The 26776-nt window shown below is 50.2% G+C and overlaps 1 protein-coding gene, 1 long non-coding RNA gene and 1 pseudogene across 3 annotated transcripts in view; 2 read left to right on the top strand and 1 right to left on the bottom strand.

Annotated features, from left to right (window-relative positions):
* Positions 1 to 26776, top strand: part of LOC139790612 (uncharacterized) — a 301741-nt gene that overhangs the window by 106867 nt on the left and 168098 nt on the right. The gene's annotated exons all lie outside the window — the stretch shown is intronic.
* On the top strand, positions 15375 to 16769 carry LOC139790555 (uncharacterized). The gene is made up of 2 exons (XM_071732423.1): positions 15375 to 16383; positions 16536 to 16769. Exons 1-2 carry the CDS (start codon positions 15634 to 15636, stop codon positions 16767 to 16769), a joined length of 984 nt encoding a protein of 327 aa, XP_071588524.1. The 5' UTR covers positions 15375 to 15633.
* On the bottom strand, positions 20579 to 22438 carry LOC139790588 (dual specificity protein kinase CLK1-like; annotated as a pseudogene).

The raw sequence follows: 26776 nt of genomic DNA, 5'->3' as shown, positions 1-26776 counted from the left end.
TCAACATCCTCCACCTTTCCATCATTCAATCAATGGTCACCTTGTCACAGAAGGAGATCAGGTTGGTCAAGCAGTCCCTGCCTTTCATAAACCCATCTGGCCCCCATCTCCTGGCTGTCCTGCACATGCTGTGTAATGGCACTCAGACCATCTGCTCCATCCCCTTCCCTGGCAGTGGTCAAGCTGACAGGCCTGTCAAGATCAAGCTGACAGGTCGCCGACCATCTCCCCTTGGATCATGGGGGCTCCATTCTGCTCCCTGTCCCTGTCTGCCAGCACAGGGGACTGGGTACCCAGGAACAACTGCTCCTACTGCTGAAGCCTGGGACAAAGAAGGCATTAAATACCTCAGCCTTCTCCTTACCCTTGGTTTCTGTTTCTTCCTGGCATCCAATAAAGGATGAAGATTCTCCTTCACTCTCCTTTTGTTGCTAATGTGTTCACAGAAACATTGATTATGTTCTTTAAAGGCAGCAGAGAGGTTAATTTCACACTGTGTTTGGCCATTGTAATTTTTTCCCTCTGTAGCCTCCCTGAGTCTCCCTGAGTGTCTTGCTCCTTTTTCCAAAGGCCACAAACTCTCCTTTTCTAGATGAGTTTTTACCAGATCTCTCTATTCAGCCAGGCTGGGCATCTTTCCCCACCAGTTCATCTTACAGCACATGGGGCCATCTGATCCTTCACTTTCAAGAGTTTCTTCTTCAGCAGTGTCCAGACTTCCTGATATCCCTTGCCCTTCAGGACTGCCTCCCAAGGGATTCTCTCACCCAGGCTCTGAAAGAGGCCAAAATTTGCCTGCCAGACCTCCAAGGTGACAGTTCTGCTGACCCTCCTCCTTACTTCTCCAGGGATCAGTTCTTCTGACCAAGGCTGGATTTACAGGAGACCAGGCTTCCTAACAAGGGATGGGAAGAGCTTGTCCCACAGAGGTGAAAGGGGCTTAGGACAGGAGATATCAGGGCTAATTAGCAGAGCTTTACACTAGGTATGAAGGGGACCAGGGGTGAGAGTAGGGTCACTGGAGAGGAGCCTGAATGTGACACACCAGTACGTGGGGGAGAAGGGTGTGCAAGCAAGGGCTCACAGTTCTGGGGGAAGTGAGGTGTGAAGATGAACAATAAAAACTGTAGGAAAAATGCACAACACATCCCAACAATCCCAAGAAGGGGAAGGAGCAAACAAAGTGCAGAGCCTCAACAGAACCTTCTGCCTGCTGGTGGTGATACAGTGACCATTTCTAAAGTCACCTTTCCAGACACAGACTGTCCAGACAAAGGCCATTCCCATTCCTCTCCAATTGTCCCCTTCTCCTACTCTTTATTCATTCAGATGCCTCTCCCCTGGACTGCTGCATTGAGTAGGAATGGTGGGGATGGGAGGTGAGAAGTAAAGTTGTCCACACAGTGTCAGACCACAGGGAACTTCTTTCACCTTTTATCTAAACTGAAAATTGTGAGATGATCTGTTAAAATATTAAATGAGAACACAACAAAAAACAAAAAAAAACCCAGAATCAGTTTTCACTAATCACAGTATTCAATGTTCCTCCTTAAGTGCAGTGGGAAAACCTCTCCAATTAGCTGTACTAATCTTGAAGATGTGAAGAATATCCCATGGAGAGCCATGGCCCTTTAGTGCTCTCTGTATTTCACTGAGCCCCAGGGTGTGTTTGGTGCTGAGTCCATGATCCTCAGGTGCTGAGAGATGAATGAACAAACTGCTCCAGAAGTCAGAATGGAACCTGAAAGTACCTTGAAGCATTGATTGGCCCCGCTGAGGACCATTGCTGCCAGAGCCTCCCCATGGCCTTGTTAGAGCAGATCACTGGAGGCCATGATTGCAGGGAGGCAAAAATTCTGTATAGGTGGCTCTGAAAGCAAGGATTTTTCATTATTTATTTATTAATGCAGCATTGAGGACAAACTCTGACCTCCAGTCAATGAAAAGGCAGAGCCCATCCCTCACTTGTAGGTGAGGACTCTTCCTACAGACAGTACAGTATGAAAAAGAGTAATGAAAATTCTGACATGTCTTGACCTCCCCAAAAGGGGAAAGTCCAGAGCATCAGGACAAAATGACTCCCGGTACACCATGGTGGTTGAGGCAGCTGCCATGTCTGAGGTGACAAAGCCCTTGGTCCTGCTGGGCCTTTCAGCCTTCCAGAGCCCTTGGCCACCTCTCCTGCAGGCTGCCCTACACTGTCCATGCCTGCAGCTCCTTCTTTAAACTGCTTTAAAAAGGCTTTAAACTGAAGGACAAAGAGGGAAGGACCCAAGATGGCAATGATCACTCCACCATCACCCCTACAACTGATCTGGGATAAAACCAGGACTGCTGACCCCAGGAGTCCAGCCTGGACTTTCCCAGGGCTGCCCTTGAGCCTTGGTGGTGAACATGAGAGTTACTGGGGATAAAGGGGGAGGAACATGGTACCATTTTTCTGTATATTTGTGTATATTTAGTAATTTTTCATTTTATCATTACTGTTTCATTAAAGCTGTGTAGTTTAGTTTCCAACCAATAAGTCTGTCTCCCTTATTCTCTCTCCTTTCTTTATCAGGGTGGGGAGGGGCATTAATAGAGAGTTTCTGTCATTCGGTTAATTGCCAGTCCAGTGTTAAACCCTGACAGATTTATTGGGGCCCAACGTGGGGCTTAAGCTAATTATCTGGAGACCAGTTGAAATATCAGCTCATTTACATGAATAGTTTGTATTTTGACTTCAGTGGGAGGATACCCAGATGGCTCTGCTGAGTAATAATCAAACTATTTTCTTTGGAAATTCCACAGGGTTGGAAATTAAACCAATCATGCTGTACCCTTGGTACTCAGGGTGTGTGATCTGTGGCTTTTTATCTGGGATTAGTGTTGCTCTGTGGTTCATTCTTGGTAAGAGCTGCTTACAAACCAAAATTGTGATACGGTCTTCATTATACAGTGTGGTACATGGTACAGTGTTTTTTCATACAACTAGGAGATACCCATAGGATACACATTTCATACACACGGGAAATATCCCTATAAAGAGGAAACAGACTGCCCACAGGTCAAAGCAGCCACACTTGGAAAAGCTCTCAGGTGTCAGAAAGAATTGGCTGTACGAGATGTGATCTATACCATGATGAGACTGTAGATCCTTATCACATGCCATGCCCTAAGCCTGTGAGGCAAAGGTTTGTGCATGCTGCACCATCCCCATTTAACCATACACTATCAGTGATGTTATGGGTTCCTGGAGAAATGGAACCAGCTCTGGGTGATGGGATTAAAACAGCAGGAGAATATGAAGATGCTGTCATGGCTCCTCATCAGGCCTGGGTCTCAGCTGTAAAGGGAACAGCTGGGAAACTGCACCTACCCCATCACAAAGCCCTGGTGGTGCTGTTGAGAGCCCAGGCCTGGAACTGTCTGGGACCATGTCACAGAATCATAGAATCATGGAATGGGTTGGGTTGGAAGGGTTCAAGATCATCTTGTTCCAACCCCCTGAATGCATGGGTAGGGACACCTCCCACCCAACTGAAGCCAACCCTGCCCCTTTCCCCATGGAACTCACTAGAAATCTAGACACAGAGACACAAAAGCCTTCTCACCTTCCTGCCCCTTGCCCCAGCCATGCTCACCTTGCTCAGATGTGACTTTTTTCTAAAATTTTATGTATTTCAGTTAATAACTAATGTCACCCTGGTACAGAGTGCTCCTCCATGGGCTGCAGATCCACATCTGCCCCTCCATGGTCCTCCATGGGCTGCAGGGGACAGCTGCCCTCTCCCCACAGCCTGCAGGGGAACTTCTGGTCTGGCCCTTCCTTCAGTCACTGACCTTGGTGTCTTGTGGAGGGCTGGGAGCAGGCTTCCACCTCCTTCTCCATGGACATCTTGGGCATTTTCTGCCACAGACATTCCATGGTCACCCAGGGCAGATACTGACTCCTGAGGGAGGTGCTCTCACAGATATGGGCACCCCAGGTCTCCAAAGCCCTTATATACCCCCAGGGTCACCATGGAGACCCCCATGACAATGGTGTTCAGGCACCAGACCCTGCATCACAAAGCCCCGGTGGTGGCTCTGGAGACTCCCAGGCCTGGAACTGGCTGGGACTGTGTCACAGAACAATGGAATCATGGAATGGGTTGGGTTGGAAGGGTTAAAGATCATCCTGTTCCAACCCAACCCATTCCATCATTCCATGATCACACCCAACTGAAGCCAACCCTGCCCCTGTCCCCATGGAACTCACTTCTTTATCCCATCCACAGCATCAGCCTCAGTCAGAGCTGGTGGACAGACAGCTGAGTATCAGCCAGGTGGTCAAGAAGGCCACCAACATCCTGGCTTGAATCAGGAATAGCATGGCCAGGAGGACTCTGGATCCCTGATGGCACTGTGACCCTCATCATCTCGTGAACTTCCCACCCACCCCATCACCCACCTCTTCAATCCAGACATCACCAGTCTGGCTACAACAGGACAATGGTAGAGCATGGCAAAGGGCTTGCTAAAGGCCAGGTGCACCCCATGCCTTTCTGTCCCCTGCCCACTCTGCTTCAGCAATCCCCTCTTTGTCCTTCACCTGCCTGGAGCAGGATGGACCCCATCACTCTCCCAGGGACTGAGGTCATAGAATCAAAGAATCATGGAATGTTAGGGGTTGGAAGGGACCTCTAGAGATCATCCAGTCCAACCCCTCTGCCAGAGCAGGATCACCCAGGGCAGGCCACACAGGAACACACCCAGGGATGTGTTGAAAGCCTCCAGAAAAGGAGACTCCACAACCTCTCTGGGCAGCCTGTTCCAGTGCTCCCACAACCTCACAGTCAAGAAGTTTCTCCTCATGTTGGGGTGGAACTTCGTACATTGTAGTTTAAAGCCATTTTTCCACTGAAAAGAGATTGGCCCCTTCCTTTTGACACCCACCCCTCAGATATTTATAGACATTCAAAAGATTCTCTCCTCAGCCTTCTTTTCACAAAGCTGAACAGCTCCAACTCTCTCAGTTATAATACTTCATGAGAGATGTTCAAGTCCCTTTTATAACCCTAGCTCTCCCTGGGACTCTCTCCCTGTCTCTCTTGAACAACTGGATCCAGTATTCCAGCTGTGGTCTCACCAGGGCAGAGTAGAGGGGTAGGAAAACCTCCCTAGATTTGCTGGACTTCTTCAGTCCAGTGACATCTGCAAGCAAACCTCTGATCAAAGCCAAGCCAAGAGCACTCTTTCAAAACTGGATTGTAATGACAACACCTGAATCATCTGGACCCTGAATGGAATCAAAAGCTAAATACACCACATGTCAATATCTATTTATCGGGTATTTTATTGCAAAATTACAATTAAAACTAAGATTTATTTTGGGCGTGTATGAACTAAAAATCAAGGAAGACACCTCTCTTCCCCATCAACAAAGAGCACTGGAGTTTCCCCCACTGGTTAACAATTTCTGACCAAATTCACCCTACAAAACTTTACAAATCATTATCAATAGATAGCAGAGAGGAAGAACTCCTCAATTTGGGTAACAAAGGCAAGACAAAGGAAAGTGATCAAATATCTCTACGAATAGAAATGCCAGTCCTGGTAGTACAGAAATATACAGACATGGAAAGGAACAGAAACACCAACACACAGTGCTGCCATGCAGTCACTTCCCATATTTACATTTACTCAAGTGTGAGCCACAACCAGAGAATATTTACAATCATTTAGGTGCCCAGATCCAGTGCTCCAAAAATCTACTGCAATATTTCACTATCATCCAACCAGAATATCCAGCACAGCAAGAGCAAAACCTAAAAACTCAACAATACCAACCTCCCACTGTAATGTCAACACAGGACCTCTTGCCAGTATCAAATTAAAAGAATAGTAGAACAGCCCAAAAAAATCCAACTTCCATTGAAATCACAGATCAGTGGTTCTACACTTCTAGAGAAATTCTCAGACACATTCAGCATGTGGTATTTCTAACACATTAATTTTCAGGCTTTTAAGAAGAAGTGCACTTTCATGCCCAGTGCTGTTTCAGTAGCAATTGAACTTGTCAATAGCAATTTCAGCTTCCTCTCTGACACAGAAACTGAGGAAGGCTTTGCCTCTGGCAACACTGAAATGATGGCACTGCTGAAAGCAAAGGCAGAGCTCTGGCTTTGCATCCCCCCTTGCCTTTGGTGCCACCTCAGAAAGGCCACGCTGCAGGAAGCAGCTGGTTTATCACAGCTTAGTGTTGGTGTCACATCCAGGCAGGGCTTTAGACAGCTGAGAAGAAGAAAATAAAAGAAAAAACTACCAAAAATGGTGGGGAAACAGCACTTAAATATGTGACAAAAAAAAAGAAAAATTGAATGAATGAACTATTTTCATACTTGCAGCCTTTAGATGCCTTCATTAATTCCTTCCCTTCCTTCATCTGTAAGAAATGATGTTACTTCAGTTTGTTCAGGTCTCCATTCCAAGATGTCTACATCTATACAATTTACATTTTTTTATACAACCCCAAGCTTGGATTCTAGCACATACTTCAGTTCACTATTCCATTTTGGCTGCTTTATTGCTTGTTTTTCTTAGCTTCTAGTTCCTGTCACTGTCCTAATTCCATCAATCCCCACGGCCATGAGATCCTTCCTTCCCCTCTCCTCCTCAAAAAGGAATCTCTTCATTATCACCTTCCTTTTGTAGATCAACACTTCATAATCCAGCCCCAGCTCCATACATGGGGTAGAAAAATCTCAAGCACTGTTTTCCAGAGGTTCCTCTTGGTGACCTTGAAACAAGGGGTGCTTTCTGTCCACAGCCCATGTTGGATGCCTCTGGATTCACGGGAGCCCTACAAAGATACACAAACAAGTAGGAGCAAAGTAGAATGCATTCTCTCAGCATCCTCATTATGCTGGGCATGCTCATTACTTTAAAAATTACAATTGAAACAATTTTCAGAAAGATTTTTATGGCACAGACTGTTACACTTGTGAGATTGCAACAGTTGTGCAGAGTAATCATGGTGATCAGTGTTCACTCCAGTTGAGTAAGAACTGTTCTGAACAGAACAGGGCAAACTCTCTCCTGGGTCTAACCTATCATTCCAAAGTACTGCTGGGTAACTGGCAGTCTCCCTTCTGAAAGTTCAGCCTGGAGTTTAACTCACCTACCCCAGCAGTGTCGTCTCCTTTGGGTCTGGTGTAAGAAGTGGGAGTTGGGCCCCTCCATCCCTGGGTCCTCTCCTCTTCTGGGTAAACACACACTCATCTTTTTCAAAAGTACACTCTCCAGGACAGTGACCAGGGACAGGTCTAGAAGAAGAGAACATTGTTTAAAACCACAAATATATTAGGCAGATCCATGGAGAAATGACACAAGCAATGAAGCCCAAAAGGCCAAATAAACTGTTTAGAGACAGAGTTTTAAGCCTTTAAACAGCAAAGGTATTTATTTGTGGATCCGGGGAACTCCCAGCTCTTGCTGGACAAAGAGTTCCGAGGGTTAAGGGAAAGGGTTGGGGTATTTATACAGGAAAAGGGGAGGTTACAACATCGTTACATTCTCAATTCTTGCTGCCTTCATTATATTGTTATAAGGCGTTATCAGACCCTATCCATAACTTCTTTCTGATCTGTTGGTGGTGACATCTTTTATGTCCTTCTTGTGCAGATGTTCACATTCTTTGGTGCCCAGCTGGTGCCTAAATGGCCTTGGCAGTGCCTTGTTTTAAGAACAAGACCTACACTTTTAATTATCTCTGAGACAGAAGTTAATCCCATTAGGGCCTTGTGTTTGGTTACATTGTTCTAGTGGAAAATGCCACGTCTCAGCTGCTTTGTTCACTTCTTTCTCAGTTTAACCCTGAATTTTATTGGTTATGAATACAAATTCATTAACATACATTACAAGTTTTAATTCTACATAAAGTAGATTCACACAAACAGCTTGGCCTGCTCTCCTCTCCTTACAGGAGTTCATCCTGTCAGGATCTTTCTCTTTTTCATTCCCCCCTTTCCTTAGAACTTACGAATTCTTTCGTCAAGTTCCAAGGGAAGGTTGTGATGCCTTTGAATCATTCCCACAGTAAGAAAGATAATGTGAGCTCCTTCAGGAACGTTCTTGGCAATGTTCAGGGGCCCTCTTGACTTGGGAGTAGTGGATCCAGGTGGGTCGCTCCTTAATTCAAACTGCAGTGAAGGTGGTGAGCAACACTGGAAAGGGTCCTTCCCATTTCTCTTGCAGAGGTTTCCCTAAAAGATTCTGAACATATACCCAATGGCTTGCATTCCCTCCCCTGCTGAAACCACTCATGTCTACCTGGCAATACTGACAGCAGTCACAAGCTTGTAAAAGCTGCCTTCAAACTGAGCTAAGAAATTGAATTTCATTTACTTCACAGATTTGGGGAATCTGTGCACTACTCTGCCTTACTGACAGCACTCCCTTTCTTTAATACATCTCCTGCAGTTTCTGATGCTGTCACAGTGCTGTCCCCAAAGTGGGTCCATTACCTGGTGTGCCACAAGCACACACAGAGTCCAGATCTTTGACTTCATCCCCATTTCTGCACAGAAAGGGGAGCAGGGTGCTGTTCCACAAAGCAAGCTGCATTTCCTGAATCACTTTCAAGTGAGACTTTTAGACCTAAAATGGTGAGAAAGAACTGGCCACCTCTAGGATGTTGTGGAGTCCACAGCCATGCTGCACACTCCTCAGGGTGAGCTGGGGGGGCACCCATCACACCCACATGGGGGATGAGCTGGGCTTCAGCAGGATTGGGTGGTGTCCCCCCTTGCAGCCTCCACCCCGTGATGAGTTGGGCTCTCTTAAAATATCTTGGGAGTCCACACTCCAGGGTAATTTACATCACCTGGAATGATTTGGGGGTCACCCATCATGTCCCCTGGCCCCCAGGATGGTTTGTGGGTTGCCAATTGCAGCCCAACACCACTGGGATATTTTTGATGTCTCCAATCAGAGCCCCCAACCCCCGGGATCAGTTGGGGTTTCCAGGGCTGGGGTTGAGCCTCCTCCACTGCAGCCCCCAAACCCCAGGACGAGTTTGGTTCCCCCAGGATGAGGTAGGGGGAGACCAAATCACAGCTCCTCCACCCTCCAGATGAGTCGGGGGGTCCCCAATTCCACCCCCATCCCCCTGGGATAAGTTGGGGTCCCCCCTCGAATCCTCGAATGCCCCTCACCCCCAGTTTGGGCAGTATTGGGATAACCACCCCCCTCCCATCACCTCCCAGTACAAGCAGGGGGGGGCCCAGGACAGGGGAGGGGGTGATGCTCAGTGATCTTAGAGAGCTTCTGAAACTGTGACAATTCTGTGATTTTTGGTGATCACTGAGATGGTTCCAGTTCTGATGGATAAGATCTCATTCCCAGTAGAAACTCCTCTTGCACTGGGAGCAGCTTTAGGTTTTTTACCAGGATGGAGGCATTGATGGGGCATCAAGGGTGGGGTGTTGATGGGCCACCCTTCCAGGTGATGGTGGTCAAGCCCCAGGCCCATGCAGCCATTCTCTGCACACAAGTCCCCTGGGGCTGGATGTCTGACACACGTTTAATGAAAGAACACAGCCCCAGAGATTTGGGCTGTTCATCTTCAGATGGGGGAAGGTGTGAGGGTGTGTGAGTGAGGAAGATCTGCTCTCCCATTTCATTTTTGCACCTCAGCAAAAACATTGCAAGATTTACACTCAAGAAATCAAAGGTAAGGGATGCAGAAGGCTCCAGCCACACATTTCCACTGACTCCCTAGAAATATGCAAGACCACACCATCAGTCACACTGCCCTCCCTGCTGCAGAGGTGTCAGACCAGAAATGATGGTTTCAAGAGAGAAAACACAACACAATCCAGCACAAACACAAAACAATCAACCTGAAGATACCAGGTACACAAACCAAGGGCCCCTGATCAGATCCAAAAATGAAAACAAGCTTTCATCCTTCACAAGAAAAGACCATTCAGAACACAAGGTAAAAATTACTTCATCCCAGGAACCCAGGCCAACAAACCCAGACTCTGTCAGGAACAAGAACATGCTCACCTAAACTCTGGCATAGCACAACCTTGCAACCCCAGAGCCCCAGCACCTGGAACCAACTCTAGCATCCCATTGCCCCAGCGTATTGGAGCCCAAAGATACCAAAAAATGGAATACAAACTCCCTGGAGATCTCTGCCAGGGCCTTCAGGTGGCCCCGGATCTCACAGCTTTGGAGTGGGAGCTGAACAGAGCCACCAACACACCACCAGCATCCATCTTCCCATCATCTGTCACAGCCTGAAAAAGTGCCTGGCTGCAACTGCCCAGGGCTGAAAGGCTGAGGCACTCAGAGATGTTGAACCAGCCAGACATGAGCACGGGGCTGCAGCTCATTTCTCTTGCAGAAGCACCAGGCAGATGACCTCATCCTCCTTGAGACCCCCCCCAAGGCAGCTGTACCCATGCTGGGGAGGCTGGATGCAGCCTTTGCTCCATGGGGAGAGGCTTCCTGGGAGCAGAACCTCTCATGGGCGCACTGGGAAGCCCTCGACAGCCCTGGATGCCTGGGAAACATCTCTCTGCTGCTCCATCTCTCACCAAAACCAGGGCCAGAGCAAGGCTGCTCTGGTGGCCTCCAAGAGAACCATCTCACCTGGGACCTGGGCTGCCCGGTGGCCACTGGACACCTTTCCCCTCGGGCAGATCTCAGTGTTGCTCTGCAAACATCTCTTACCTTCCAGGGGGATGCTCTTCAGCACGTGCCACAGCTTTACTCAGTAACCCTGGGGAAAAAGATCAGAGGGAAGGGGTTGGATTTGCTTTGCTCCCATTCAGTCCCAGAGTGCCCTGGGAGAGCACTGACACCCCCAAATCAGCCCTGGGACATGGACACCACAGCCAAGCTGTCCCCAGGGCTCAGGAGGGCTGTGGGGAGCAGGCAGGACATTTGGGGTGCCCCCAGTGCTGGCAGACAGCAGAGATGGAGACCCCAGGGGGAAGCCCAGGCTGCTGGGGCCTGGCCCAGCTGCTCATCACTGCTCTTCTGGGGCTCTGACCAGCTCCCTGCCCCCAGCTCTTCATCCCTCCCTCTCTGACGTTTGCCCATCACAAGTTTGGGCTTTCACTCTCTGTCTCCCTCTCAACACTTCCCAATTCCTCCCTCCCTGCTCTCAGAGCCATTGCTCTTTCTCTCTCTCTCTCTCTCTCTCTCTCCACAGCTTTCTCTCCCTCTCCTCTCCTGGCCTTATTGTCCCTCTCTCTCCTGCAGCCTCTCCCCTTTCCTGCCTCTCCCTCCCCTCTCCCTTCCTCTCCCCTCGCCCTTTCCCCTCTTTCCTGCTCCCTCTCCCACCCCTCTGTCACTCCCCTCTCCTGGGGCCTTTTCTGTCTCTCTCAGGCCCCTGGCCCGCTCTCTCTCCATCCCCCCTCTCTCCTCCTTCCCGCCCTTCTCCTCTCCCTCCCTCCCTCCCTCCTCCTCCCTCTTTGCCCCCTTCCCCTCCATCTCTTTCCCGCTCCTCACCGCTTTTTTTCCTGCCTTCTCTCCCTGCCCAGATCCCCTTCCTCCTGCTCCCCCTCCCAGCTGGGCGGGGGCCGGGGCAGCCCCGGGGTCGGGCGGGCTCAGGCAGCAGGAGAGGAGGAGCGCCCCGGGGCATGCTGGGAGCTGTAGTCCCGGGGCATGCTGGGAGCTGTAGTCCCGGGGCATGCAGGGGGCTGCCCGGCGGCCATCTTGGTTCCCGGGCCATGCTGGCAGCTGCTGTTTCCCCACACTCCCCATCCCGCAGCCGGGGAAAAACTCCAGGAGAGCGGCGGGGATGAGCCAGCAGCTCCTAAAAGCCTTCAAACTGAAGGAGGAAGCATGCAGAGGGGGGAGGGAAGCAAGGGCAGGTACCCTGGGAGGAGTAGAGAGGTGATCGGAGCAGCTGGGGAGCAGGGCAGGAGAGCCACATCCATCCCAGGTAGAATCGAATCTTGCCAGTGTTAAAATTGGGTCCTAAAAATTGACCAGGACACGCCAACTAAAACCAATTAGAATTTATTAGCAAGCGACAACAAGCAAAAACTGCGCTGGGCACTTGGGAGCGTTGTTGCTAAGGGTCCAGATTCTTCTTTATCACCCTATAGATGGGCTTCTTGAGAAGCAGGTACACATTCTTAGTCACGTAGCCCCCCCCCCCCCATTTTTCCCGGGTACATTCACGGCTTATTTTATAAAATATAACATTTTTACTTCTATCTTTAGTAAAATTACAAAGGAATATACCTTGCAAACAATATATGTAACTCTTCATAACAATTCCCCCTTTCAGAAATACATCTTGCTTAAGGTTTAAATGAATGAACATTATATAAATTCATAACACCAGGGATGGAAAAAACAATAAGAAAAGCTTTGAGAAGCATGTAGGTGGGAATAAAAGGACAAGCCAGTAAAACCTAGGCCTTCTTCTGAAGGAAATGTCAGACCTAGCTCCACAGGATATTGAGAATCCTGAGGTTCTCCAGGACTTCTTTGCCTCAGTCTCCTCTGGGAAGTGCTCATTGCCTCATTGCAGGGGCCATAGCCCGGGAAAGCAGGGCCTGGGACAACCAAGGAGACCCCACTGGGGGAGAAGAAGAGGTCTGTGATCATCTAAAGAACCTGCAGGTGCACAAGTTTATGGGACCTCACGGGGTCCACGCACGGGTCCTGAGGAGCTGGCAGACGCAGCTGCTGAGCCTCTGTCCGTCCTATTGGAGAGGTGATGGTGGTCTGGTGAGGTTCCCACTGAGTGGAAAAAAAGTACCTGTCATAGTTGGAGTGGAGGAACTAAAGAAGTTTGAGTTGGAGAAGTAAAGAAGGAGGGTCTGTGGCCCTGAGGGGTCTGACAGGGGTCACTATTCCCTCCCTTCTCCTGCCCACACCCTATAGAAAGTCAGGCAGCCCAGCAGCCCATCCCCCTTTCCTCCTGCTCCTTGCTGGGCTGCTGTTCCCCTCTGCTCCTTTCCCACCAGCTGCCACCTGCTCCTCAGAATCCACATCCATCGGGTGCTGGGAAGAGCCGTGGAGCTCCCTCTTGAGTCGGCCCTGCCACAGGGAGCCCTCAGGCACCCATTCCTGCCAGCATGGAGATGGGGTTGTGTGTCAGCTCAGGGAGCTGTTCCCAGGGGGGAGGAGATCAGCCCTGGCTGAGCCTTCCTGCAGTCCCTGGCTCTGAGGAGGAGTGGAGTGTCACGGGAAGAAGCGGGGTTGCTGCCTGTCATTGTGGAGCAGGAGTTTTAGAGGTAAGAATACCTGTGTTGGTTGGTTGGTGGTTGGAGGTGGGCTGCGATGGAATATTTTTTCCCTCTTCTGTCCCTATTTTCATGAGGAAAGGGCAGCCAGTAGCTTTGCCATGCACGCCTGGGGTGTTTCAGGTGTCCCAACATCCTATAATTCTGAGAGGAAAATCTGCAGTAGGATAATGTGCCCCAGCATCTGTTATAAGGCACCAAAATTCTCACTTTTGTTCCTGGAAGAAAGACATTGTTTAATATCAAACCTAGTTTATTCCAAATCTCGTATCCCCACAAAGTCCTATTTGTAGGTAACTTGGGGGTCAAGTTTCTTTCAGCTGCCTGTTGAGTGCATTTCTGATTTTGATTCAGCTGGGAAAATCACCACCAACAAAAAAACCTCTTCAGTGAATTTACTCTTGATGTATTTCCAGCTCCTATCAAGCAGTGAAGTGAAATGTCTGAGTGGCCCATTTGGTAATTGGTTTGCTTTTTTTGCTGAATGTCAACATTGTCACTGATGCCTGTCCCTCATTTCTATCATTTCTGACAGAAAACGTTGTCTAATAGCTTTTCAGTTGTCTCAGCCCCTCCACTATTGCTTCTTCATGCCCTGCAGTCCGCCAGCTTAAATAATCTGTATTTAATGACACAGCCTTGGATCCTCTCTGTACCTTCAGCACAGGCTGGGAGGGGTCCTGGTCGGCACCAAATTGATCGTGAGCCAGCAATGTGTCCCAAGTTCAAAGAAGAAATCTGGTCTCCTGGGCTGAGAGATACCGGGCTTTCCAGTATAAAATTCCACCCCAAAATTCCATCTCTTACTTCCTTTCACAAAATCCAAAGCTGTAAAATTTATCCTTGTGCCAATCTTTAACTTTTGTCTTTTTCCTTCCCCACTCTGCCTCCAGGGAAGCTTATGCCAGAGGAAAGAAGGAAAAGCCTTTCTGTTTATCCAAAGAGCCATCCTCTTCATCCTCCTCTTCCTGTGATGATCCCATACCTGATGAGTTCTTGTGTCCTATTTGCAGAGCCCTACTGACTGATGCAGCTTTTATTCCCTGCTGTGGGAACAGTTATTGTGAGGAATGTAAGTGTTCCTTGCATGTTTGTAAATTCAGAACAATCACGTCTGATCTTCTGAGAGCAGAAACGGAAGATAACAAAGTTGCTTTGTTTCCAGTTCTCCTTCATCCTGAAGTCCGTCCTGAAGGATGCTTCTTAAAGAAAGGGGAAAATAAGCAGAAAGCTCTTTTCCCTTTTTATGTGGCTGGTTAAATCCCCTTTACACACAGAGGGAGGAGTATGAGCAGAGTGTGTAATTGTGCAGGGGATGACAGTCTTAGATACCATTTAAACAGTGGAAATCTACAGCATACATATTTCTACTGGTAATGTGTCTGATTTATGTATTTAATAATGAAGCAGGAACGTTTTTTAACATTAACCTCTGGGTCTTGTGGTGATTATTATTCCAGGCCAATTTTGACAGTCTCTCACCCATGATAGCACAAGTCCTTGGGGGGCTCCCGTCAGCAAGACCATGATTGTCTTTGCTGCTTCCCTCACTGACTGCCAGCCTCGCCCTGGAAGCCAAGGTCTCTCTCAGTGATCCTCCACCTCATGGAATCATAGGATCCTAGAATGGGCTGGGTTGGAAGGGACCTCAGAGATCATCAAGTCCAACCCTTGATCCACTCCCCCCGTGGTTCCCAGCCCATGGCACTGAGTGCCACATCCAGGCTCTTTTGAAATATCTCCAGGGATGGAGAATCCACCCCTTCCCTGGGCAGCCCATTCCAATGTCTGATCACCCTCTCCGTAAAGAAATTCTGTCTAATGTCCAACCTAAACCTCCCCTGGCACAACTTGAGACCTCTTGTGCCCTCTTGTCTTGCTGAGAGTTGCCTGGGAGCAGAGCCCAACCCCCCCGTGGCTCCAACCTCCTTTCAGGGAGTTGTAGAGAGTGATGAGGTCTCCCCTGAGCCTCTTCTCCAGCCTGAACATCCCCAGCTCCCTCAGCCTCTCCTCACAGGATCTGTGCTCAAGTCCCTTCACCAGCATGATGGGATGGGATGGGATGGGATGGGATGGGATGGGATGGGATGGGATGGGACTGGGCGGGACAGGACAGGACAGGACAGGACAGGACAGGACAGGACAGGACAGGACAGGGGGTTGGAGCCTCCCTCTGCCTGGATCACGCCGCTGTGCCACACGGCTCCGGCCCCACCATCTCCCTTCTCTGACAGCAGCCACTGCCGGCAGGGCCCTGGCATGCAGGTGCTGCTGGGAGCCAGGCTGCTTTTACTAAACCCCTCTTTCCTTCCAGATCTGCAGAGTGAGCTTGAACCTGTGTCAGCCAGAGGCAAGGCACAGGGAATTCCTGCATGATGCCACCAGCAGAGAGGACATGCTGGAGTGGATGGAAGCCCCCGGACCCAGCAAGCAGCAAGTGAGGGCAAGAGGGAGGAGATTCCTGACAGTGCTGGAGAACAAAGCAGGGAACTTAGACCAGGAGGGGGAAGAGGACAGTGATGGAGATGACATCATCTGGCCCTCTTCCCAGGAGTTCTTTCAGGACCTCAAGTTTGTCCTCCAGGAGGAATCCAGCTCATCCAGCAGCATGGGCACAGAGTCCGAAGGACAGGAAGATAATTACCAGCAGAGCACATTTCCTGAATCACTGGAGCTCATGGACATGGAGCCAGCAGGTTCTGCCCGGGCCAGAGCTCTTGAGAAAGAGGGGCACCACTTGCCTCTGGCTCCTGTGGCAGAACAGAAGGCAAAAGCACCAGCTTGTCTTGCCTTTAGTGAGCTAGACACAGCAGTGGAGGCAGAGAGCCTGGCACCTGTTCCCTCCAGCCCCGCAGAAGATGATCTGGCTCTGGTGGGCAGTGACCACTTTATTGTCAGGGAGTTTATGGCCAAGGCTGTGCTTGTGACACAGGGACCAGACCAGCAGTCCACAGAACAGCAAGACTTCATAGAAGGCATGGGCAATCAGGCAGAGCCCAGCACAGCCTTTGGCTCCTTGGTAGCACAAGAGGCTGAAGGGACTTCATCACCTCTGGCAGACACTGGCACGCCCCACCATGCACCATCTGCCCAAGATGAAGGAGAAGCAACGGCTTCTCCCTTGTGTTGGGACCCTCAGCACCAGGTGAGCCAGGCACCCGTGGCCAGCACCGGGCATCCCGAGGTGCCGGAACCCGGCCCGGCGCCCGGATGTGTGGGGCAGAGAGATGCCTGGGGCTCTGTGTGTCCTCCTGCTGACATCCCCTCCATCCCTCTGCTCTTGCTCTCCCTGTGCAGGTGGCCTCTGAGACCAGAGGTGACACACAGCCCTCCTCCAGTCCCAGGGACACGCCCAAGGCTGGCCCAGGTACGTCCCTGAGGCGAGGGCAGGCCTGGCCCTCCATAGAGTGCATCGGAGAAAGAAACCCAGCTCCCCTGCCAGCACCAGGAGGGTTCCTGGAGGTGGCCACCAGCCCTGAGCCTGCCTGCCCCACCGTGCTGCCAGCTGCCTTTCACCTGTGGATTTTTTGAACCTAATGAAAGCTGACAGCTCCCCATAGTGCTTGTCTGTGTCTGGTGCCTCTCGGGAGAAGGAGGTCCAAAGGAGGGCAACTGGGCTGGTGAAGGGATCCAGCACAGATCCTATGAGGAGAGGCTGAGGGAGCTGGGGTGTTGAGGCTGGAGAAGAGGAGGCTCAGGGGAGACCTCATCACTCTCTACAACTCCCTGAAAGGAGGTTGGAGCCACGATGGGGTTGGGCTCTGCTCCCAGGCAACTCTCAGCAAGACAAGAGGGCACAAGAGGTCTCAAGTTGTGCCAGGGGAGGTTTAGGTTGGACATGAGAAAGAATTTCTTTCTGGAGAGGGTGCTCAGCCATTGGAATGGGCTGCCCAGGGAAGGGGTGGATTCTCCATCCCTGGAGATATTTAAAAAAGAGCCTGGATGTGGCACTCAGTGCCATGGGCTGGGAACCATGGGGGGAGTGGATCAAGGGTTGGACTTGATGATCTCTGAGGTCCTGCCCAAAATCCTCCAAGAATTCCCAGGTTGTGTGCTGGTCACACCACTCTGTGCCTTGCAGGATTATCCATCTCAAGCTCCATCTCTTCTCATGGTGTTTTTCAGGTCACCCAGCACCAAACCACTCAGGCACCATCTGCCCCCTGGCAGAAGCTCGGGTGCTGCCCAGGAGCAGAAGGGGCTGCACCTTGCACCCTCTGCCTGCACTGCATCACCCGAGGGATTGGGCTCTGCCAGGGGAGGTTTAGGTTGGATGTTAGGAAAAAATTCTTTCCAGAGAGGGTAATCAGACATTGGAACAGGCTGCCCAGGGAAGGGGTGGACTCTCCATCCCTGGAGATATTTAAAAAGAGCCTGGATGTGGCACTCAGTGCCATGGGCTGGGAACCACGGGGGGAGTGGAGCAAGGGTTGGACTTGATGATCTCTGAGTTCCCTTCAAACCCAGCCCATTCTATGATTCTATGATTCCTCCCCAGTCAGCACCCAGAGGTCCCAGGCTCTGTGGTGGGAAGGGCTGTGCCCATCCCAGAGCCACAAGCTGGCCCAGGGACCCAGAAGTGATGTTGGGTCCAAGTCCTGGCTCCAGTTGGGCCACCCAGGTGCCCAAGGAGCATCTCCAAGGACAGAGAGCTGGAGCAGTGTTCTTGGGCATCCCTCTGCCCAGCCAAGGTCTCTCCTGCCCCGAGGGCTGTGCTGCTGCCTCTGACCCTGAAGCCCAAAAGGCCAAATAAACTGTTTAGAGACAGAGTTTTAAGCCTTTAAACAGCAAAGGTTTTATTTGCGGATCTGGGGAACTCCCAGCTCTGGCTGGACAAAGAGTTCCAAGGGTTAAGGGAAAGGGTTGGGGTATTTATACAGGAAAAGGGGAGGTTACAACATCATTACATTCTCAATTCTTGCTGACTTCATTATATTGTTACAAGGCAATATCAGACCCTATCCATAACTTTCTTCTTATTTGTTGGTGGTGACATCTTTATGTTCTTCTTGTGCAGATGTTCACATTCTTTGGTGCCCAGCTGGTGCCTAAATGGCCTTGGCAGTGCCTTGTTTTAAGAATAAGACCTACACTTATAATTATCTCTGAGGCAGAAGTTAATCCCGTTAGGGCCTTGTGTTTGGTTACATTGTTCTAGTGGAAAATGCCACGTCTCAGCTGCTTTGTTCACTTCTTTCTCAGTTTAACCCTGAAATTTACTGGTTATGAATACAAATTCATTAACATACATTACAAGTTTTAATTCTACATAAAGTAAATCCACACAAACAGCTTGGCCTGCTCTCCTCTCCTTACAGGAATTAATCCTTTCAGGATCTTTCTCTTTTTCATGCCCAGCCTTCATCTGCTCTTCTTGGTATCGCCTGGTCCTGCCGTGCTGCTGGCTGCTTGCAGCATCCCCATTGCCCAGTGAAAACCTTGTTCTGGGGCTCACTGGGGACGTGCCAGGCTGTCCCCTTTCCAGCTGGGGCAGAGGCTCCAGGGCCGTGCAGGGCAGGCTTCCGGCTCTCCACCCTGGCAGATGTGCCCCGGTCACCCCATGTGCCCTGGGCAGAGGAGACAACCTCTTGGGGGCCACTCTTTGCAGCGCTGCCAGCTGTGTTTCTGCCTCTGGCAAAGGTTGCTGCTGGCAGAGGAGGCAGCTTGCAGCAGGTGCTGGCAGCCTTGTAACTGCTTCTGGAAGAAGATGATGTAAAGGGTGTAGGTGGCAGATGGGGCAGCTTGCAGCTGGTGCTGGCAGCCTTGTCTCTGCCACTGCCTAAAGGTGTGGAGCGTGTAGCTGGAGGGGGACGTGGCTTCTGACAGCAAGTGCTGGCAGCTCCTGAGGGCTGAGCTGTGAGTGCATGCCTGGGTGCCACATCCTGCCTGAGGAGAGGCAGCCGGCCTGGCTGGCAAGCTGTCTCCTCCTCTGTCACTCTGCCTACCAGGCTGCCCAACTGCAAGAGAAACCAAGGAGAGACTGCAATGACTCTGGCCCTTGCCCCTGTGTCTCCATGTCCCAGTTGTGAAAAGTCCTTTCTTCTGCCAGGATGCCCTGGCAGCCTCCCGGCCCAGCCTGTTCCCTCCAGCACCTCCCAGCTGCCCAACAGCTCCTGGGCTGGGAAGATGTCCATGCCCATTGCCCTTGGGCTCCCTACCTGGACGTGGTGTCTCCCCATGGCCTTGGCTTGACAGTTCTTGGGGCAGGGCAGCTCTGGCAGTCTGTCCCCATTGAAGCCCAAAAGGCCAAATAAACTGTTTAGAGACAGAGTTTTAAGCCTTTAAACAGCAAAGGTTTTATTTGCGGATCTGGGGAACTCCCAGCTCTGGCTGGACAAAGAGTTCCAAGGGTTAAGGGAAAGGGTTGGGGTATTTATACAGGAAAAGGGGAGGTTACAACATCATTACATTCTCAATTCTTGCTGACTTCATTATATTGTTACAAGGCAATATCAGACCCTATCCATAACTTTCTTCTTATTTGTTGGTGGTGACATCTTTATGTTCTTCTTGTGCAGATGTTCACATTCTTTGGTGCCCAGCTGGTGCCTAAATGGCCTTGGCAGTGCCTTGTTTTAAGAATAAGACCTACACTTATAATTATCTCTGAGGCAGAAGTTAATCCCGTTAGGGCCTTGTGTTTGGTTACATTGTTCTAGTGGAAAATGCCACGTCTCAGCTGCTTTGTTCACTTCTTTCTCAGTTTAACCCTGAAATTTACTGGTTATGAATACAAATTCATTAACATACATTACAAGTTTTAATTCTACATAAAGTAAATTCACACAAACAGCTTGGCCTGCTCTCCTCTCCTTACAGGAGTTCATCCTGTCAGGATCTTTCTCTTTTTCACCATCAAGGGACGAGACCTGGCTCTGGCGGCCACGCTGCAGCACTGCTGGTTGCTGCCTGTGGCCCACCTCCTGTGGACAGGAGGAGGAGGAGGTGTGGGATGGAGGCGGCTGCCAGGACCCCTGTTTCCAGCAAACCCAGCCCTGGCACCCAGGCAGCGCCGTGTGACCCTGTCCCACGCCAGCCTCTCCCTCTTACCTTGAGCCTCAACTGGAGCCTCTTCTTCAGGAGCGCCTTGGTGGTCTGGGAGCGGGCCTTCTCCTCTCTCTCCATGGTCACCCTTCACACCAAGCTGCTGGCCAAGTGTTCACTGAGAGCAGCTTGTCCAAGTCTTCTGCTGAGACAGTTCCTTTGTGCCTACATCTTCCTCTGTCTGCAGGGTGGCACTGCAGACACGCCACTGCCTTTCTTGCACAGAGCATTCCCGTGTTGAGCAAGATGGGTGGCACTGTACGTGCTGCATCTTTTGAGGTTCCTAGTTGCCTACCTCAAATACTTGGAATCTCCTCAAGGAGAATGCATCCGATGCTTCAAAGGTCACATGGCTGTGACCATCCCAGGGCTGTGGAAAGATTCAGAAGCTTCATGTTTGTACCAGGATGCAAAGAGTTCAACAGCTCAACCAGGATGTGCCACAGTTGTTAGCACCCTTCAAGAGCGCAGCAAAAGATCTTGGGCCAAAGCTGCACCTAAGAGACTTCCACTGACCTAGGATGACTTCAGGAGCTCTGTAAGGTCTTGTAGTGACCGGATAGCAGCGAGGCTCATGGACAAGCACCGTGCTCCCGAAGTCCGCCACTTTGATGTCTGGGCGTTTCAGTCTGTGCACCACATATTTCTGCAGTGAAGAAATGGGATGTGAGAGCCTGAAGAAAGGCATAGGATGGCAGAGGGGGAGGTGGAGAAGAGGACAGCAACTCACCAGGCTGGAGTTGTACTCCTCTGTATAGTCAGAGGAGACGAGTAAGATGTTTTCTGGCTTCAGATCTGTGTGTGTCAACTTGCTCACATGCAAAACTGCAAGATAAGAAGTCTCCTTAGCAAATCCCACTGAGAAACTTGAACAAATGAAGCACAACAGAACGCTACTGACAGCTGACAGCTTTGCAGATCTGATAGGCCATGCGCCTGATGTGTTCCAGCCTGAAGGGCAGAGAACAATTCTCTTTGAGGAAGTTGTAAGTGCTGGGCCCTAGCAGCTCAAAAACGATGCAGACGTGGCCCTGGTACTCGAACCAGTCTAACATCTGGACACAGTGCCTGCAAAAGCGGAAAAAGACAGGAATTGGCACAGGCAGTTGTGTAACGCTTGGCTCCAGGAGTCACCTGTTCCAGAAGGTGCCCTCTGGGAAGTGTTCAAGCCAAAGCCCAGCCAGGTTGGCTTTGTCTACTCACTGTGTGCTGCTGGGGTCCAGTGCCTTTAAAGAGTCCAGCACTTGCACCTCTGCTTGAGCTGCCCCGGAGTGCGCAGCAGCGTCTTTGACTATTTTCACAGCCACGTTCCTGCCATTGCTGGAAAGACAGGGGAAACAAGGAGGAGTTTTACCTCAGAATCTTCAGGAATAATCACCCTCTACGGTGTTCATAACGATGGGAACCTCATCAGAAAAGGTTTTCTGAGGGTGTGGAGGGTGCAGCTTCAGGCACTAAACTAACATCAGTTTGTGTGTGGGAACTGCTGCAGCCTTCAAGGAACAGAGCAGCAGAGGAGGAGGTAAAGATAAAGCCCGAGGCAGTCAGAAAGCACTTCCCGAGCCACACCAGGAGGGTATCAGTCAAGAAAATGTCTCCAATGAAAAAGACTTACTCTTGGTGATCGATGCATTACACTACTTGTCCAAAAGTGCCTTCACCCAAAAAACCAACAACCTCATCTGGAAAGAAAAGAGCTCTCAGTCACACAAGTTGTGAAGTTCCTCAGCTATTGAACAAACAAGCCGTAAGACACAAATGGAACAAACAAACAGACCAACTGGATTCTTCTCAACTGTGCCTCTTGAAATGGAAAATACCCATTGGGAGGGATGTCACTGGAGAGCTCTCATCAAGGCACATTTACAGGTATAAGTAGGTACCATTTATGTTTTTTTTTTTTAGGGAGGGAGGGAAGGAAAGAAAACGGAAGGTCCAGAGAAGGAATAACTCCCCATCCCCAAAGGAATAAAAGACAGGAAGAAAAGACTTGCAAGAAGTCCCCTCAGCTTTTAGGCTAGAAGAATTTATTCTATCTGAAAAGCTAATAATATTGTTTACTTACATCTTGCACTTAGGACATCCCCGGTCTGACAGATGAGGAGACCCTCGTCCTCATCCTCCATGATGTTGGATCTGCTGCTTGGAGGCCTCATCAGGATGGTCTGGGCAATCAATAAACCCGGGGGAATTGAGGTCAGAGTAGGAAAGTGAATGGGCAGGAAAATCCTCAGGCATGGAGATAAGAGGCCAGGCCACAGAGGGTGGGAAGCAGCAATTTCATATTCGGTCCCCACAAATTCCCAGGACACAGAGTTTATGGTACAGGAGGAAAACGTGGCACTGAGCAGATTTTCACATGAGATCCTCCAAGTGGCAAGGCAACACCAAATTACAGCTGCTTTTCTAGTGGGGGAGGGTCCGTGCCTGTGGCAGGGGGTTTGGAACTAGGTGATCTTAAAAGTCCCTTCCAACCCTGAAAATTCTATGATTCTTTGAAAAGATTGGTTCACTGAGTTTTACTTTAGGATTTCAGTGCCCATCTTTCTTTTCTTTATAAGCAAAAGGATTTAGTAATTATGAGTATGTATGTATATGACACCTAAATATCTTTTTTGCTAAATTTTCAGGGTCCAAGCTGCATCTTGTTGTCCCGAGCACTGGGGAATAGGGAGGAGAGTGAATGGAGCTCCCCATTTTAAAGAGAGGCAGCAGGAAAAATCCTGTTTGCAGCCAGGAGAGAAGTGCTCTTCCTGAGAGCTGTGGGTGTGCTATAACCCCTCGCTGAGGTGGCTGCCTGTGCACAAGATTACAGCTTGTTCTCAGGAAGGCAGCAATCAGTTCATCAAGCTCTGCCATTGTGCAAGCAGCTCAGGGAGCAGCACCATTTCGGGTTTGTTTTGGAGAAGCCTGTTCTGCAAGTGAGACACAGGACCTGCCAGAGCACCCTGCGTGCGTGCAATGTTTCATACCTGATCCAGCTTTCTCTCACCCTAGCAACAACAAGGCACTCCCCAACTCCTGGCATTCCTGGAGACCCCAGGGAGACAGAAGAGGGATCCTTTGCCCACTGCTATGAGGAGTGAAAGACCTATGATTGTATGATCTGGATCCGGATGCTTGTGTGTGATGCTGTTCTAGCTTAGCACCTCCATCACTCTCTGGGTTATGTCCACCACAGTACTGGGAGCTTTAGAGAAAAGCACAGCTTATAACTTACCTGACAATGAGCATTTCTGTCAAAGTATTTAAGGGCAAAGAAACTCAGTACCTACATCTCAAGCCTTCACTGGGAGTTCCCTTGTCTCTTTTCTGTCTAGGAAGGGTCCAAACAAGCAAGCTAAGGAACAGCAAAATTTGCCTGCAATTACAGATCTGCCTGGAGGCACCTCAGACCGAAACTCGGAGGAGAGCAAACACCAGATTGATAAACCCATGCAGATACAGCCAAATTAAAAATATTCAAAGCAGTGTTTAGTTTAGTCTATTAGCTGGGTATCTGCCCCATCACCGGAGAGTTTGTTTTGGCCTCAGAAGGCATAAGCCCTGCTCTCTGTACATGGTTTTTGGTTTCACTCGAAGGTCACTGCAGACAAGCCTGTTGTTCACTTCCCCTGCCTTGGCCAAGCAGGAAAAGCTTTTCCTTAACATGGAAATCCGGCTGTGAGAAAGGGGCACCTGGCCAAAACAAAGCTTTAGGAGTGCTGCCATCTTTAAGATAATTATAAATTGATAAGCCTGATCTACCAGATGATTATATGAGAATCTTTTAATTAAAAGGTGGCACTCATCCTTATTTCCACCTTCACACACTCCACCAAATCTGGGGATCATCTAAACACACAAGTAGCTTTGTCCATCCAGTGGCCACAAAGATCCAGCCTGCTATTCCAGTTCCACCTCTCAGCACAGCACCAGGATGCCAAAACCAGTTGGCACAGGTCTCCAAAGACCATGGACCAGCTGGCACTGGCCACAGACAGGAGGTCAGTCCGTGTGGAAGAACTGGGATACTGCAGGTCTGTGGGAGAGCTGGGACCCCACAGCAGAGTCCTCCTCCTGGCACTGCTCCTCCAGCTCCAGGAACTCCTGCAGTCAGTCCGTGTGGAAGAACTGGGATACTGCAGGTCTATGGGAGAGCTGGGACCCCGCAGCAGAGTCCTCCTCCTGGCACGGCCCCACCACCTCCTTGGCACAGCCTGCGCTGCTGGCGATGGGGCTGCCGGCACCCCCCGGGGACGCACAGGACTGGCAGGGGATGGGAATGCCCAGTCCCATATCCAGCAGCTCCAGGCTGAGGCATGGAGAGAGCTTGACGTGCTCTGTGCAGGCTTACCCAGAGGCCTCCAGGGTCTTGTGGTGCCCGTGGCTGAGGCTTTCCTTGGACATGGGCTTGCTGGGGTTGGGCTGGCCCGGGCGATGCCGGGTGAGCATGGTGCTTGACTCCCACAGGGAAGGGTTGGAGACACACACTTCCAACACCCGGCTCACCGGAGCCCTCCTGCTTTTCCAGACTTTCCATGATGGCCGTCTGGCTGCCTTCTTGTTGGGCTCTGCTTGGCTCTGTGTTGAAACTGGTGCCGGCATCAACCTCTGGGGCACGTAGTCCTCCTCAAAGTCATCCTCCTCCTGCTGGCCCTTCCCCAGGCAACAGCAGTTCCAGCACAAACAGCCTGGCCGGCTCAGGGCTTTGCCCATGCTGCCCTCCTTACTGCTCTCCTGGCTCCTGCTGGACTGTGTGGTTGCTGGGATGGCCAGGTCCCTTCAGAGTGAAAGAGAGAAAAGATCCTGACAGGATGAACTCCTGTAAGGAGAGGAGAGCAGGCCAAGCTGTATGTGTGAATTTACTTTATGTAGAATTAAAACTTGTGATATCTTTGTATTCATAACCAGTAGAATTCAGGGTTAAACTGAGAAAAGAAGTGAACAAAGCAGCTGAGACAGGTCAAGACCCAAAAAGGATTAACTTTTGTCTTGGAGATAGTTATAAGTATAAATCTTGGCACCGCCAAGATTAGCTGGGCACTGGGGGAGTGTAAACATCTGCACGGAAGACAGGTGAGGCTGCCATTACCAGCAGATAAGGGGAAGATAATTGCAAGTGTCCAATTAACAAGAGGATGAAGTCATTGAAAGCAAGAAAGGTAAAAAGTTCAACCCTGAGGAAGACCTCGTTACTTCATCTGAAGACCCCCAAAGACCCTGAAACATATCCCCAAAAGACGACTCCGCCCAGACTTCACCCAGACTCTTCCTGTTTTAAATATTATGATTACATGTTGCTATCCCATGAATATGTATGTAAGGATGATGTAACTTCCCCTTTTAATGTATAAATACCCCAACCCTTTCCCTTAACCCTTGGAACTCTTTGTCCAGCCAGAGCTGGGAGTTCCCCAGATCCGCAAATAAATACCTTTGCTGTTTAAAGGCTGTCTCTAAAAAGTTTTATTGGGCCTTTTGGGCTTCAATTGGTCCCTTCCAAACCACACCCTGTCATGGTTCTAGGATTATGATGTAACCATCCCAACAACCCTTCCCCAGCTGCTGTTGGAAGGTGTTCCAGAAGATGCTGGTGGGGAAGAATGGAATCACGGAATGTCAGGTTGGAAGGGAGCTCAAGGATCCTCTGGTCCAAGCCCTCTAGGTAATACTGCAGTTTAGATGAGATGTCTCAGCGTGCTGTTGGGCTGAGACTTAAAACTGTCCCCAGTGGGAGAATCCACCACTTCCCCTGGGAGACCATTCCAATGTTCCACTGTCCTGCCAGTGCAAAATTTTCCTCTTGTCCACCTGGAATCTTCCCAGGAGCAAGCTGTGCCCATTACCCATTGTCTTAATCCATGTGACTCCTTGAAAATGGGGAATCTTCATCAGAATGCTTTGACTTGCTGGGGGAGACCCAACCCATGCTGGGGCTGCCATGCCCCTGCAGACCCCTGCCACTCCTCCTCCTTAACCCATCCCACGTGTGGCCATGGGTGGTGAGGAGAATGTGGCAGCCCCCAGAGTCCCCATTCGGGAGCTTCGGCAGCACCCTGCCCATAGAATCATGGAATCATAGAATCATAGAATCATAGAATCACAGAATCATAGAATGGGCTGGGTTGGAAGGGACCTCAGAGCTCATCAAGTCCAACCCTTGATCCACTCCCCCCGTGGTTCCCAGCCCATGGCACTGAGTGCCACATCCAGGCTCTTTTTAAATATCTCCAGGGATGGAGAATCCACCCCTTCCCTGGGCAGCCCATTCCAATGTCTGATCACCCTCTCCGTAAAGAAATTCTGTCTAATGTCCAACCTAAACCTCCCCTGGCACAACTTGAGACCTCTTGTGCCCTCTTGTCTTGCTGAGAGTTGCCTGGGAGCAGAGCCCAACCCCCTCGTGGCTCCAACCTCCTTTCAGGGAGTTGTAGAGAGTGATGAGGTCTCCCCTGAGCCTCCTCTTCTCCAGCCTCAACACCCCCAGCTCCCTCAGCCTCTCCTTATAGGAT

The sequence above is a fragment of the Heliangelus exortis genome, assembly GCF_036169615.1.
Source record: "Heliangelus exortis chromosome W unlocalized genomic scaffold, bHelExo1.hap1 SUPER_W_unloc_2, whole genome shotgun sequence".
Taxonomy (NCBI): Eukaryota; Metazoa; Chordata; class Aves; order Apodiformes; family Trochilidae; genus Heliangelus; species Heliangelus exortis.
This window is presented reverse-complemented; position numbering and strand designations above follow the sequence as displayed.

Excerpts from the sequence above, each read along its gene's own strand:
- LOC139790555 (XM_071732423.1), top strand. The coding sequence starts at position 15,634 with ATGCTGGAGTGGATGGAAGCCCCCGGACCCAGCAAGCAGCAAGTGAGG. Across the intron at positions 16,384-16,535 it reads GTTGGGACCCTCAGCACCAG|GTGGCCTCTGAGACCAGAGG; the intron begins GTGAGCCAGGCA and ends CTCCCTGTGCAG.